The 16,275-nt window shown below is 44.5% G+C and overlaps 1 protein-coding gene across 1 annotated transcript; it reads left to right on the top strand.

Moving 5' to 3' along the window:
• The first annotated feature begins 108 nt into the window (after positions 1-108).
• On the top strand, positions 109-12,869 carry DTX3L (deltex E3 ubiquitin ligase 3L). Its single transcript, XM_056109404.1, has 5 exons — positions 109-326; positions 2,041-2,252; positions 4,528-6,123; positions 6,518-6,735; positions 9,870-12,869. The coding sequence occupies exons 1-5, from the start codon at positions 143-145 to the stop codon at positions 9,937-9,939; spliced, it is 2,280 nt and encodes a 759-aa protein (XP_055965379.1). The 5' UTR covers positions 109-142; the 3' UTR covers positions 9,940-12,869.
• The last annotated feature ends 3,406 nt before the right edge of the window (positions 12,870-16,275 follow it).

Below are 16,275 nucleotides of genomic sequence, written 5' to 3'. Positions count from 1 at the left end.
GAACCCGGCCGGCCTCCGGGGAAACGAAACCGAAAGGCTGCGGCGGGCGGGGCGGGGCGGGGCGGGGCCCCCCGAGCGACCCGCGCACTCGCGCCCCGCGCCCGACACGGTGCCCGAACCCCGCAACCCGGCCGTCGGCGCCATGGCCTCGCGCCGTCGCCCGCCGTCCCCGCTGCGCGTGCGGCTGAGCCCCCCGGACCCGCGGCTGCACCGCAAGCTGGAGCGCTACTTCCAGAGCCGCCAGTCTGGGGGCGGCGAGTGCACCGTGAGGCCCGTCGACGGCGGGGAGCCCGGAGTCTATCTCGTGAGGTTCCGCGAGCCGGCGGGTGAGCGCGGGGCGCGGGCGCGGCGGGACCCCGGGGGCGGTGACTCGGCTCCCGGACCCCCCCGGACCCCGGGCACCTGCCGGGCTGGCCGCGAGGTCGCCCGCCTTCCGGTCCGGAGTGGCCGTCCCGCCGGTTTGCTGGCGGGGGTCGCCGACGCGCGGTGCCTTAGGTAGGGGACGGCGGCCGGGGAGCGGGGAAGGCGGCGCGCGGCGCGGGGGTGGCCGCCCTCCCGCGAGCCCTTCCCCGGGGCCGGTCGCCGCGCACCGCGAAACCCGGCGCTTTCGAGTCCGACCCCCGCCCCCACTTGGCTGCATAGAATATTTTCCACAGCGCCGGACTGGGAACTGAAGACAGTTTCGAAACGTTTTTGGGGGAGGGGCGACGCCTGCGGTGGTACCCAGGGCTTACCCCTGTCTCTTAGCCCAGGGATCGTTCCTGGGGGGCTCCGGGACCACATGTGGTGCCAGGGATCTCCGGATGATCCCTAATATGATGTACTAATGCTGCAGATCAACTGCCCACCTCCTTTTTTTCCTTTTAAACCGAGGTTATTAATACTCGGTTTAAAAGAAAAAATATAAATATGTGGCAGAGTCTTACTCTGGTGTATTCTTTTTATTAGGTTCATTATTGGTTCACAGTGTTTTCTATATACATATTTAGTTTCAGTCCTCTATGTATATATAAAACTCACCACTGCCTCCACCAGAGTTGCGTGCCATCCCACCCCCCTAAAGACCCCTCTACTCATCCTACTTCCCTTCCCCTCTGGTAACCGCTGGGTCTAGGAATTAGATTTTGCTGCCTTTTGCCAGTGTGCTTTTGCAGTAGTTATTCATGTTCCATATATGGATGAAACCATTTGGAGTTGCCTTTCACTTCCGGAGTTTTTCCACTTAGCATAATCACCTCAGGATCCATTAATTCTGTCCCTAAGGAAAGGTGTGATGACATCCTTTAAATGGCAAAGTAGTATTTCACTGAGTGTATATGCCTCAGTTTTTATATCGACACATTTGTTGTGGCATTTTGGTTGATGCCAGGCAAAATGTTTTAAATGAACAGACTGTTCTGTTTTCATTAGACTTTTTCAAAAGTAAAGCTTAGGATGTCCTCTTTAGAGTTTTGAATAGGGCCAGGAGAAATAGTACAGGAATTAAGGAATTAAGAGCCCTGCCGTGGTGGCTCTCACTCCATTTTTGGAACCATTTTCGGTGGCCACCAGGGGTCACTTCTGAGCACAGAGCCAGTAATTGCCTTCGTGCTTCCTTAGTATGTCTTCAACATTCCTCTTCCCACCACCTCCACCACCACCACCAAATTAGAGTTTTGAATAGCTTGCTGTTTCATGTCCCTTACCATCAATCTACCTTTCTAAGATATGGAAACATCCCTTACTGGGAACATGCTGGGGAAGAGTATGTGTGCATGAGTAAATTTATTTTAAATGGCATATATGAGCAGGAGAGATAGGGGTATAGTGCTTGCGTTGCACACAGCTGACCCTGATTTGATCTCCAGCATCCCTTGTGGTCCCCTCTCGCCCCCAGCCCCCAGCACTGACAGGAGTTATCACAGAAAACCAGGAGTAAACCCTGACTACTGATGGGTATGATCACAAACTAAAATAAATAACATGATATATTTGAAATATGTGAAATATTTCAAGTATCTCATTTCTATGTGATATGTCTGTTTAATGTCTCCACTGAAGATAAAGAGAGTGTACTGAAAAAGGAAAATCATTGTCTTACTATTGATGGTGAAACTGTGAGTGTTTACCTGGAACCTACTGGAAATCCAACACAGGAGAATGCCAGACCGAGAAAGTCTTCATTAACACAATTAGTAGATGAGCCAAGGTCAGATGAGAAGCATCCAGATGAAGAATATCCCCCAGACACTGTGATTTCCTGTGTCCAAAAGGTGAGTAATGACCAGAAAGCATTTGTTAGTTTGTGGTGCAATCATTGAACAAGTAAGGCAGGGCGGCTGTACACTGAGCAATTCCCCCTCACCCCCCAGCCCTATGAGTAGGGTAGTTTTTTTTTTAAGTAGTGCTACTTCCTCTCCAATGATCATACCTTTCACTATTGATCTACTCCCTCTACACCGTAAGAGGACTTACAGTGAGCTGGGCAAGCACGCAGAAGTAAGCATACAGATCAGATCCCTGCTGGAGATGGGACATTACATAAAGCAATAATAGCAAGTAAATACAATCAGTAAAATAATTCTGGACAGAATTGTACTCAGAAAAACATAATGGAGTTTTTCCTTGAAGAGTGACAGGGCCAGAACCAGTAAGGAGAAAAAATCAGAAACAACCCTAAGAAGTTTATATTTGCCTGAAACTGGAATGATGAGGAGATAATCACTTAAAATCATTTGACAAATTAATATCAACTGCCTAGTATGAGCCAGGCACTGTCACAGGAGCTGTGGTTTAGCCAGGTATTCAGCAGACTGTGTCAGGAGGGACCTTACAATTTAGTGAGAGAAACAGACCATAAGAGTCAAGAAATACATATATAATAAGATGTTTGCCAATGGATTGGAAGAGGAATAAGGCAAAGTAGAAGAAAATGATAGGCCCACTGTTTGAATATGATGACAGAAGACCTCTTAAATTTGAGGCATTAATGAAGCAAAGGGACTAGATAAGTGTATTTCGGGGGACAGAATGTTTGATGCAGAGGGAAGAACAAGTGCAGAGGTGTGTACCCCTTCCCATTTGCCCTCCTCAGACAGGTATTAGAAGCTGAACACCAGGAGATTCAAGGTCTTCTTTGACTGATTTGCAGACATCTGAAAATCCAGTGGGCTATACTGGAAGATCAAAGCCCAGAAAGAGGCTTGTAGAGGACCAGATGTTAAGTGATAATAGTGTCGACTCTACAATGGTATAGTAATACTCTGAGGTTGCTCTTGGCTCAGTGCTCAGGGATCACTATTGATAGGGCTTGGGAGAACCATATGATGTCAGGGATGGAATCCAAGCCTCCCTCAAGCAAAGCATCTTACTGGCCCCATGAACAGTTTGAAGACAGAGAGGGAGTAGCATGTGCAAAATAGCGTAGGAAAAGGGAGAACAAAACATTTGAAACTTGCCTTTGTATCACATTCAGTTTGCTTCTGCCCTTTCTTAAGCATAATCTGGTATATTTTATATATGCGCTTCTCAAGGCCAGGTTTAGAGGATCTAATAAGATTGTGTGCAGTTAGGTGTTTACTTGTTTTTCTTTAAATAAGAAAGGAGATGGGTCAGAGTGATAGTCCAGCTGGTAGTGCATTTGCTTTGCATGCAGCTAAGTTTGACCCCCAAAATCCCATATAGTCCCCTAAAACTCACTTAGGAGTATACTATTCCTGAGCATAGAGGCAGGAATAACCCTTGAGCATCACAGAGTATGGGCCCAAAATTTAAAAGAAATTTATTTGTTTTGTTTGTTTGTTTGTTTGCGTTTTGGGTCACACCCAGCGATGCACAGGGGTTACTCCTGGTTCATGCACTCAGAAATTACTCCTGGCCGTGCTCGGGGGACCATATGAGATGCTGGGAATTGAACCCAGATTGGGCCATGGGCAAGGCAAACGCTCTACCTGCTGTGCTATCACTCCAGCCCCATTAAAAGAAGTTTAAAAGGGGGAGTCTGGGGAGATAGCTTATATGATAGAGTAAGTCTCTGTATTGCATCTCCAACATTTCATGGCCTAATGAGAACCTTTAGAAATGGCCCCTGGACCCCCAAACACTACCAGATGTGGCTCCCACAACAGTTATTTAAAAAGAAAGGAGGAGAGTTGAAGAAGAGAAAAACAAGAATAGGAAAAAGGAATCTTTTTCAGATCCACACCTTCCTTCCTGGTTCATAGACCATGCTGCAACTTCCCTCTTCCTCCTGCCCAAGGTCAAGCAGATGCAGGAAGCTCTTGAATCTAGAGTTCTTGTCCTTAGAGTTTTCTCAAAATGCTCATGCCCACATTTCCTATTGGCTAAAGGATCTTGGCGCTGGGCCTGAGTCTGGCTTCAAGATTAAGCACGCCTGGGCTAGAGCCTGCTATACCGTCTACAAACACAGAAAGGAGTGGTCGTGTAGAAACCCCAGTGGCTTATGTCTTTGTTTCCAGACATTCTCCTGAGAGGGTACAAGGGGCCTGAATGTCCATGAGATTTCACTTGTTGCTTTTCAAATTCCAGATCTTTCTTGATGTCACAGCCAACCTGAACTGTGACCTGTTTTCTAAAGAGCAGAGGAGCCACATCCCCATTCTCTTCCCCAATGTCAAAAGAATGGAGGGCATCAATGGGATCGAGAAGGTGTGTGGTGACTTCAGAGACATCCAAAATATATATCACTACTTGAGCAGTCAAGTCCTGGACCATGAGCCGAAACATGGCTCTTCCACTTTTCTAAAGGAGAGACAGCTACTCAGCCTACCAAACAGGAGCAGCAGTGTTACTTCACTGGAGGAGAGACAACTCCGCCATCCATCAGAGAGCAGCAGCAGTATTACTCCCTTAAAGCCAGAAACTAGAAGCGAAACAAAGAGCTCACGTTTTGAAATTCCCTTGCTTTTCTTTGAATATTTTAAATATATATTTCCCAATAAAATAGATTCCATAGAGAAAAAATTTGGTGTAAAAATTAAAACTCAGGAGAATGTTCCCAATTATATCTATTTAGAATTCATCGCAAGTCAATCAGATGACATCGACTCTGCTCTTGAATCTTTTGTTGGAGAATTTCAGAAGATCACGGCATGTCTGGGGGAGGAGCGTATCACTTCCCCAGATAATAAGGAGTCACATAAAATAAAAAAGAAATTAGCTCTCCAGTTTGAAAAGCTCCTTATAAAGGAGAATGGAAGAGAATTAATTCTCATTGGGACTCAAGATGATATCACAGCTGCCAAACACTTCCTTGCATCCCTAACCCCTGATAGTCTTACTAAGGTATCTCTGAAGATACTACCTCCTGGATACATGGTGAATGGAATTGAGGTTGACACCTCTCAGTACAAGCTTTTGATAGATGAATTATGCCAGGCGATATCAGAGATAGAAAAAAAGTACAACACTCGAAGTCATGTTCTAGAAAAAAGCCAAAGAACTGTCATTATATTTGAACCTAAGGACAAGGAATTAAATCTGTCTGTACATGCATATGTAAATTTTATTGATGCTTATCAAGATATTGCGAGTCAGTTGACAAGAGAAATTCTTTCACTGAAATCTTTCAGCAAAAAGAAAAAGCACTTGCAAAGCAAGCAGTTCGCTGATGATTTTAGGAAAAATCATCCACATGTACACTTTGTGCCAAATGACGAGACCGTGACTTTGATTGGGTTGCCAGATCTCCTGACAAAGGCAAAGCAGTATGTCTTACAAAGAGAGGGAGTGTCTTTATTAACTGAAAAGAAACAAAGTGGGGATCATGAAACGACTATGGACATTGATATTTATTTAGAAACAGCTCCAACAACATTCCAGCATTCTGCTGGTGCTGGGCACATGGGACAGGATGACAATAAGAATTTATGTAGCATCTGTATGGATACGATTAGTGACAAAAAAGTGCTTCCAAAATGCAAGCATGAGTTCTGCACTGACTGCATCAACAAGGCCTTCTCGTTTAAGCCCGTTTGTCCTATGTGCCAGACTTCCTATGGTGTCCAGAAAGGGAACCAACCAGAGGGAACCATGAGCGTGAATTTCATGAAGACCCCACTTCCAGGTTATGATCACTGTGGCACCATTGTGATCCATTATAACATGAAAGAAGGCATACAGACAGTAAGTGCCTGAGGGTCATGGGTTTCTTTCCACTACATTAGGATTTGCAGAGCAAAAGGAACTGCTCTGTTGTCAATTAGACATTGGGGCAGCCTTTCAAGGGTCTTATGCACTAAAGTAGGAGAACAGTATCAGTGTTTGCTTACAATGAGCTATATTTGGTGTCTCTTAAGGCAGAGAAAGAATGGTGGGTGAAAGGATTCAGGAAGATGAACCGTGCTCCCGGCATCAATTAAGGAAAAGAGGAGAAATAGAAATTGTTGAGAATATGAGCAAACCTTCAATTTTTTTTTTTGCTTAACCATTTGTCGTGTCTACATATGAAATACGTATACAGATAGTAAAATTTAGCCCAAGCAGTGTTTCCATATGACATTGTCTTGTCTTCATACAGGAGGAACACCCAAACCCAGGGAAGAGATACTGTGGAGCACAACGCAAAGCGTACTTACCTGATAATGAGGAAGGAAAAGAGGTTTTGAAACTGCTTCGAAGGGCCTTTGAGCAAAAACTGATTTTCACAGTGGGGACCTCTCGCACATCAGGAATGTCAGATGTTATCACATGGAATGATATCCACCACAAGACAGCCCTTTCTGGGGGACCAGAACAGTGAGAACCTTTTGAAACATATTTGCTAAACAGAATTAAGATTTTGTAAACTATGCCCTTTTGAGGATGAGGCTATAAGGAATTGTTTATGGCAATGTTACTGAGTATAGTAATTTGAGAGCTCCTAATCGGGAATGAAAATATTTAATTTTTTTTAGTTTTTAAATTTTACTTTACCTCTTTTTTAAACAAAGTTGTTCACAATTGTTTTCTTTCATACAATGTTCCACACCTATTCCTTCACCAGTGTACATTTCCCTTCAGCAATGTCCCCAGATTTCTTCCCACTCCTACCCTCTGCCTGTCTCTATACCAGGCACTTACTCTCCCTCTCTCTCTCTTTCTTTCTCACTCTCTCCCTTGCTCTCTCACTCTCTTGCTCTCGCTTTCACTCTTTCTCCCCTTTTGGGCATTATGGTTTGCATAGGTTATCATGTATATCCCTTTGAAAGGGTATCAAGCATATCTTTATCTACTTTGAGCACTTAGTTCTTATCCAGAGAGATCATTTCCAACTGTTATTGTCATAGTGGTCCCATCTCTATCCTAGTGCCCTCTGCCCTCCCCCCCCCCCCCAAACTTGTGGCAAGCTCCCAACTGTGGACCCGATTTCCTGGCCCTGTTTTCACTTGTCTGTAAAAAACTATGCATGCAGAAGGTTGTATGTTCGCGGGCTCTCTGGGCGGCTCTATCTCACAGCCAGCTTTCGGTGCCCTAGAGCTGCTGTGTGTGGCCTGGATCGAGACGGCTGTTGGCCAAGGGCAGACGAAGAAAGAGACAAGGGCCAGGCCGGTTGATCTTCGTAGCAGTTTATTACAAGGAAGTTTATCCCATAGAAGAAATTTATGTTATGGAGGGCCTAGGTTCTCTCAAGCACATGTTCTCCTTGCTAGTTTCTCTGTGGTCCATCTTGCAGCCCCGCTCTCTCTCTGTCCAGCTCCCTTGTCTCTCTACTGTCTTGTCTCCAACTCCCCTCTAGTCTGGGCTGATGCTCCACCCAGTCAGGTAGCCAAACCAACCTAAAAAAGCCCTTCCTGACTGCCCCAGGCAAAATGCCTCCTTAAGATGTTTTTCTCTTTTCCTCAGTCGAATAAACTATCAACTATCAACTATTCCTGAGGCTATGTAGGAAGGACAGAACAGTGTTATCCAACATCTCCCCCTTTTTCTTTTTACAAAAAACACAAAATTTGAAACAGGAAAAATTACTAGCTATTTTTGTATGGACACAGTAAGAAATAACATTGAGACTTGTAGGGCAGCTCTCCTGGGAACATCTTGCCACAGACTCAGACTACAGCGCTCAGGCCAGATTAATCCTTCCTTACCCTAGCAAGGTCCAAATCTAGTTATTACTTTTTGTATCATGACAGCATTTGTCCATGACCAAGCTCTTAACTTATACTTAAGCATTATGGCACTTTGGCCAGGCCCATCTCGATGGCAGGGTAGCACATAGCTTACTGCTTGCCCTGGTTCCATCCAGTCCCTCGTCGGGACCCTGCTAAAGGGACGCTAGGAAGTGAGGGCAACTGAGGCTTAAGTTGAGAATGCAGATGCCTAGGAGGGAAATATCACAGAGAGTCACATTACAAAAGCATGTCTTCTTGTGTCCATACAAAAAGAACCTTGCTCTGAATAAACTATGCAAAGGACTTAGGGAGAAGAGAAAAACAATATTTACAAGTCAACAGAGCACAAAGAAAGAAGTTACAAATAAACACAGAGGAATGGGAGCACTGTGATGAAAGCAACCCAATAAACCTAAACTACCTGAGGTTATGCAGGAAGGACAAAACAGTGTTATCCTACACTTGTCCTTGAATATTACTCATACTGGTTTTGATTTTTTTTTAAACATCCCACAAATGAGTATAGTCGTTCTGTGTCTGTCCCTTTCCTTCTGACTCACTCAGTGTGATACTCTCCATTTCCATCCCTGTATAAGCAAATTTCATGACTTCTTTCATGAAAATTTTATTTTTTTTTTCACTTTGGGTCATACCCAGCAGTGTACAGGGGTTACTCCTGGCTCTGCACTCAGGAATTACTCCTGGCGGTGCTCTGGGGACCATATGGGGTACTGGGAATTGAGCCGGAGTCAGCCATGTGCAAGACAAATGCCCTACCTGCTGTGCTATTGCTCCAGCCCCTCATGAAAATTTTAAAGGCAGAGTGTTGGTTCCCATAACCTCTGTGATTCTTACCTTAAAGCATTACTAAAATTTTTATGAGTGATTAGGAGGTCTTTAAATCCTAGTTGAATGGTATGTGAGACATATTAATTTGGGACATTATGTCTATTTGAAGGGTAGGTCCTATTTACTTTGTCCATTTTAAATATACCACATTTTTCTACCCACTTCTGTGAGTCCATAGAGATAAGAAATTCACTGCACTAATAGTATGCTAGAAAAAAATATCTTAGTTACTGGTGGTGGATGTTGCAGTGTAGATAAGACAATACAATTGTTCATTATGAAATTCAGACTGCCTTGGACTTTTACTATTCAAAAAGGAATCCATTCTGAGGTTTTTGCTAATTTTCCAAGTTTGAAAGTCCTCCTGTAGAAGATGGGTATTCTCCATAAAAATGTAGTATAATAAGGTAAAGGTAAAGGTAAAGGCCCTCTCGTTGATCGTCGATTTGCTCGAGCGGGCCCAGTAACGTCTCCATTGGAGACTTTGTTGTTACTGTGTTTGGCATATCGAATACTCTCGGTAGCTTGCCGGGCTCTCCGAGAGGGGCGGAGGAATCGAACTCGGGTCGGCCATGTTGGCCGCGTGTAAGGCGAACGCCCCTCTCGGAGAGCCCGGCAAGCTACCGAGAGTATTCGATATGCCAAACACAGTAGTATAATAAAAATCTAAAAAAATATCTAGTATAATCTTACTTGTGAGAGTCTCTGCTTACCACAAAATGAAAATAAGCATCTTATTAGAAGGCAGATCTTGGGTAAACAGCTAAGCTTCATGCACGAGCAAAATAACTCCCTCCCGCAAGTGCAAGTGATTATATGTAATCTACCTTCAGGATAGCTCCTGGGTATTTGCAACTCTGAATGGTAATTCTACTGTACATATTCTTTAAGATCATTTGTGATGAAGCTAAGGTATTTTTTTTCTTTCTTCAGGTATGGCTATCCTGATCCTGATTATCTGAAGCGTGTGAAACAGGAGCTGAAAGATAAAGGAATTGAATGAAGTGCTGTAAGAATGTCTTGAAAGCTGTCAGAAGACAGAGCTGAAGAAGTAGACTAATTACCAGTCTAAGTCCTATGTAGAAACTCCTGTTGAAAAATTTTATTTTAAGAAGTAGTTTGTGTAAGAACAAGAACATTTCAGGGAGGGGGTGGAATGCCATGGTCTGAAATGATTTTTTTTCTCTTTTTGTTTTGTTTTTTTGCCACATTCAGTGGTACTCAGGGTGTACTTCTGGCTTTGTGTCAGAGATCACTACCGGCAGGTCTTGAGGGACCATTTGAGGTTCCAGTTTGAACCCAAGTCAGTCATGTGCAAAGCAAGCGGCCTGCCTGCTGTACCATCTCCTTAACCCTTGAGATGATTTTCTATGTTCTGTATTCAACCTGTCAGTTATTCCTCTTTTTATTGGCATGTCTGGCACTGTCCTCCCGTTGTTCAACGATTTGCTCGAATGGGCACCAGTAGCGTCTCCATTGTGAGACTTGTCTGGTTGGTCCTTTCATTTTTTCTTGCTTTTTAAAATTTACCCTTTAATCTAAAGTAGTCAGGGAGAGGTTTTGATGGTAGAAAATCAGGAAACCACATTTCCTGTCTTCCCCCATAGCTAGAAAAGTGGGCAGGAGCAGAATTTGGACAGTAGTTTTTCAAGAAAATTTGCTTCCTGATTTAGGTGGCTGATAACCCAGCAGAGGTTTATATTCTTTGAAATCTTTGGCAGAGGCAGGAGCAAAGAAGCCATTTCTGGAATTTTCAGCACATATGTAGAAAACTGAATTTCTTTTGCTCTTGTTTTGGGGTCACGCCCAGCCATACTCAAGACTTACTCCTTGCTCTGTGCTCAGGGATCATTCCCGATGGGCTCGGGGCTGGGAACGGGAGGGTGGTAGTGTATGGAGTATCAGGGATTTAGCCACTTGGTCACATGCAAGGCAGTCGCATTACCCTCTGTAATATCTCTCCATTCCCCAAAGCTGAATTTCTGCTTTTCTTTCTTTCTTTCTTTCTTTCTTTCTTTCTTTCTTTCTTTCTTTCTTTCTTTTTTTGAAAATGGAAGCTTATTGGAAAGTAGAAGAGTAACTCCCCACCCAGTTAGTGTGGAGCCTCATATAAGACTAAGTTTAAAAAGCTGAATTTCTTCCTCCAGATCACTGGGCCGCTGAACACTAAATTCTGAGCTCTGACCAGACTTCTAGCTTCTCCCTTATTTTCCCCTGATTTTTGGAATCTGCTATATGGGGTGTACTTGCCTCACATATTTCTGAATATTTTTCTTCCTTTAGATATTAGAGTTCTGAATATGACACTTCTAATTTTAATAGATAAGTAACCTTACTTTTCTTTTCAGACTGTCGTTTTCTTAACCCTTTTAGTAAAACCCTTTTCTTTTTCCATCCATTCCTAAAGCCCACAAAGGCATGTTTTTGCCCTTAAAATCTTTCACATGAGGGACCAGAGTGATAGCATACCGGGTAGGGCTCTTGCTTTGCACCCAGCTGATCCGGATTTTATCCCTGGCATCCCATATGATCCCCTGACCACTGCCAGAAGTAATTCCTGAGTGTAGATCCAGGAATAACTCCACAGTATTGCAAGGTGTGACCCAAAAAGAAAAAAAAATTCACTCTAGTTGTCTCTGGGCTGGAGCGATAGTATGGCAGGTAGGGCGTTTGTCTTGCATGCGGTCGACCTAGTTTTCGATTCCTCCATCCCTCTTGGAGAACCCGGCAAGCTACCGAGAGTATCCCTCCCACTAGGCAGTGCCTGGCAAACTCCCCGTGGCGTATTCAATATGCCAAAAACAGTAACAAGTCTCACAATGGAGACGCTACTGATGTCCACTCGAGCAAATCGTTGAACAACGGGAGAACAGTGCTGACGGTGTTGACAGTTGTCTCTGGAGAAAGAAAAGTCAGAAGTTGAGCCTTCTCTAAGGAACGCACATCATTTCATAGTTTGCTTTCAAATGGATCTTCAGATCAGAAGAAAATGATAGTAGAAAATCATCTGGTTATTCTTTTATTTCTCCTAAAATGATGAGATATCTTCTTTTTCCTGAAAGACATATGTAACACCCATTTACACTTTTTGTCAGATGGTAATAACTTATGCTTATTAACTGTTACTAATAGCTACTTACATACTTGGTCCCCAACAGGTTTATATCTGTATCTCCATGTTATAACAAAAGTGATATATAGAGAGAATATGTCTCTTGTAAAAAGTCACATAGTTGTTGTGCAGAAGTGTTAAGTATTTAAAGGATAATCTGGTCCCAAGCCTTCTGCACCCCAGATACTTTTTCAGAGAGCAGACTAAGGAGTTCCCGTTTGTCTGGGCTTCTCAAAATAAATTTCTTCCAAGGAAATCCTATTTGGCAAACTTAAAAATGTAATCTTACTCTTTGCCCAAAGAGTGAAAGAAACCTAAGATGAATTTTATATACATATATATACATACATATATATTCTTTCTTTTTTTCATCAGGTTATACATTCAATTTTTGGTAATTCATCAAAATCTTTATAGTTGCGTCTGTTTTATATCTGCTGATCTTTTAATAAACTTGCTTCACAAAAGTTCATTTCTAGCTAAACAGCATCACTGGTCATATGCATGTTCGTAGGCAAGTTTCACAGAGCATGCTGGTGGTCACTGAGCTTTTGGACAATTGCTTTTGGTCTGGAGAAGGTATTATATCTGTTTCTGCCTTAAATAAAGTTCAAATCATATTAGGAGTAAATTGTGTTTCCCCCCCACTCCTTTGTCCTTTTTTCTTAGGTTGAAATTCTAGGTATATCTTACAAGACAGCATGTAACACTAGAACATTGATTTGGTGTATAGCTATTTGCTAAGGAGTATCACAGTAGAACTTTACTACTATTGACTTTATTGTTGCTATCTGCAGTTATAAAAATTATATTTCTTAATACCTTTTCAGTGTAGCATTATTGGCCTCGAATAAAAAACAATCATCAGTTATTCCCCCTCAAACGCACTTTTTTCAGAAATAAGATCCACAAGCAAGCTCAATGCACTGAGCACATGGTTTACATGCAGGAGGCCCATGTTTGATTCCCCGTACCACATGGTCCTCCAAGCACCTTGGTGTGCTAGGGTATCCCCCAGGCACTAGATGTGACCCCCAAACCAAAACAAAATAAAACGAAACAGAACTATCAACATAAAGGCAGTTTGGAAAGTACAGTCTCCAAGCAAAACATATGTCCGTAACCTCTGGAGCTGTTGTTTTTGGACCAAGTATTGTTGGGATCGGGAGTTCCCTAGCCCTGGGAGGCGCGGAGAGACCAGATAGACACAATTCCTGCAGGAGTAAAAACGGGGTTTATTTAGACCAGCATGCTTGGGCTCCGCAGCATACCCCAAAAATGGGCAGTGGCTGAGAGCCCTGAGCTTCTTCAAAGGGGATCTTATATAGGCCTTCACTGGCCGTTACAGCAAGGCCCGCACATTTCATAGCCAATAGATTTGTAACAACATATACTTTCTTAACCAATCCATTTAAAAGTACCTCACCCCTTAGCCTATAGATTCAAAGATCAGCATTTACATACATCGATTGTCAGCACAAGCAAGGTTATAGCCGGAATCATTAAGCCTTAGGTAATCTCCCTTGACCATCCACATTTTGAGTTACCCAAGTCTGCAGGGTGCTTTAGTGAGACACACTCCAGGAAAGGGCAATTTCCCCCAACCACCCGCATCCTGAGTTATCCTTTACCCAAATCTGCAGGGTGCTTTACTGAGACAATACATTTCAGGAACAGTAAATACACCTGAATCCTGTCACACTTGGTTTAGAAAGAAGTTATGCCCTGTTCACTTTCCAAGTCCCCTCTCCCCCAGGTGCAAAGCAGCCAAGCAGTTTTACAGAAAGCAATGTTGCAAGTTAGCTGATCACTTAATCACTTAACTTCCCGTTAGTCGTCGATTTGCTCGAGCGGGCGCCAGTAACGTCTCCATTTGTCCCTGTCACGTGCTAGTGTAGCCCAATGGCATCTCTTCGCTCCGGGAACATGGAGGGCCTCAAACCGATCGTTCATGATCTTGACAAAGAAGTCTGACCATCTGGTAGGTGGGCGGCCACGCGGTCTCTTGACATCCCGTGGAATCCAATCAGTAACAGCTCTAGTCCAACGGTCGTCTTTAAATCTCATTACGTGACCAGCCCATCTGATTTTCGACACCTTGGCATATGAGACAGCGTCCCTGATCCTTGATCGTCGACGGATGTCAGAACTCCGGATTCGTTCTCTCATTTGAGTGAAACGTGATATTCCAAGCATAGCTCTTTCTATTCTTCTTTGGGAGACCTGAATGGCGTTCTCATCTTGTTTGCGTAGGGCCCAGGTCTCTGAGGCATATGTTAATGCAGGAAGAACAGTGGAATCAAAGAGATGTGCCCGGAGCCGGAGGTTCTTCGTCCTCTTAGCTATTTCTTCGACGTTCTTGAAGGCGTTCCAAGCCGCTCTCTTCCTCCTGCGCAGCTCGGGTGCCAGGTCATTTCTCATGTTGACCTCTCGACCTAGGTACACATAGCTGTTGCATTCGGAGATGGTCGTTCCATTGAGAGCGAATGGGGCGTCAGGAACAAGGCTGTTTCTCATAAACATTGTCTTCGTAAGATTCAGCTGTAGTCCTACCTTTCCACACTCACGGTCAAAGTCGGCCAGCATTTGTGCCGCTTGGCCGATGTTTGGTGTTATTAAAACAATGTCATCAGCAAAGCGGAGGTGGTGTAGTTGCCGACCATCTATCTTCACTCCCATTCCTTCCCATTCCAGTTGTCGCATGATGTTCTCAAGGGTGGCACTGAAGAGTTTCGGTGAAATGGTATCACCCTGCCGCACCCCTCTCTTGACATCAACGATCACTTCTTTGTAGAATGGTGAGATCCTGGTAGTGAATCCGCAATACAGCTCACGGAGGATCCTGATGTATTGGGCTTGAATGCCCTGATTGGCTAGGGCTTCAATGACCGCTTCCGTCTCAACAGAATCAAAGGCCTTCTTTAAATCAATGAACGTTAAGCAGAGCGGCATCTTGAACTCCCGAGAAACCTCAATGAGCTTGGTTACCGTGTGGATATGGTCGATGGTGCTGAATCTTTGGTACTATTGCGGCAACATGGGAAGATGCCATTGTTGACAACATTGACGAGGAATACGATCGACTGGTTCAGCACCTCCATGAATGTGCGAGGAACGCCAAGAGAGAGATAGCCACAAAAAGTCGCCTATCTTCGAAAACTCTTGAGCTAATTCGCCAGCGTGGTTTGGCGCATGCCTCAGGCAACCGCAAGCTAACGTCCGAGCTTGCAAAGCAGTGCAGAGATGCGATCAAGGAAGACCTCAAAGAGAGAAGAGCAGAAGTACTGGTAGATGCGGCAGAAGCCGGGAAAAGTATTCGTAAGGCCCGCCTGTCCTTCGCCAACTATAAGAGCAAGATGACTGCCCTCCGACGTCCTGATGGATCCATCACATCCTCCAGAACGGCAATGGAGAAGATTATCCAAGCAAGTTAGCTGAAGTACACAAAAATCTGATGCCCTAATATGGATTCTTTCATTCCCCACTTCTTTTAATGAGCATCTCTAATCCTAGAGATCGTGGGGGGGGGGGGGGTCGGGGCCTAATTCAAGGACCCGTGGTTAAGAGTAGCTTTCCTCAGTGGGTAGAGTCCGGTATTGTTGCCCAGAATTAGGAGGGTCTTCAAGACTCAAACCAATTCTCCCAGGCCTCTCCGATGTCGTTCAAGGCCTTCCCGTAGCTTGGCTATAGAGTCTCTGACAACCTCAGTGTGGTCTGCGTAGAAACAGCATCCCTCCACCAGATCAGAGCAGAGCCCTCTGTTCTTGAGGAACAACAGGTCGAAGTGATGTAGGCAGGTAAGATAGGGAAAGGCTCTCTGCAATGAAACAAAGTCTCATAGAAGAAGAATTCTAGGACCAACCCACCCTGTGGAGACAGAGAATAAGGAATTGATAAGACCATCCCCAGACCCTGAAGATGTGGGCCTCCTCCCCATGAAATTCCTCCTTTCCGAGAACCCCCCCTTTCTATCCGGCTGACTCCAGCGACCCAGCCCCAAGGAGATCCCAGGACATTCCAAGTCAGATGACTCTCAAACCCCCTTTCTATCCGGCTGACTCCAGCGACCCAGCCCCAAGGAGATCCCAGGACATTCCAAGTCAGATGACTCTCGAACCCGCTTTCTATCCGGCTGACTCCAGCGACCCAGCCCCAAGGAGATTCCAGAACCTTCTGAGTCAGAAGGATCTATAAGAACCAGCTCGAGAGCCCACTTGGCGCTCTATC

The sequence above is a fragment of the Sorex fumeus genome, unplaced genomic scaffold (assembly GCF_029834395.1).
Source record: "Sorex fumeus unplaced genomic scaffold, SorFum_2.1 ptg000265l, whole genome shotgun sequence".
Lineage (NCBI taxonomy): Eukaryota > Metazoa > Chordata > Mammalia > Eulipotyphla > Soricidae > Sorex > Sorex fumeus.
This window is presented reverse-complemented; position numbering and strand designations above follow the sequence as displayed.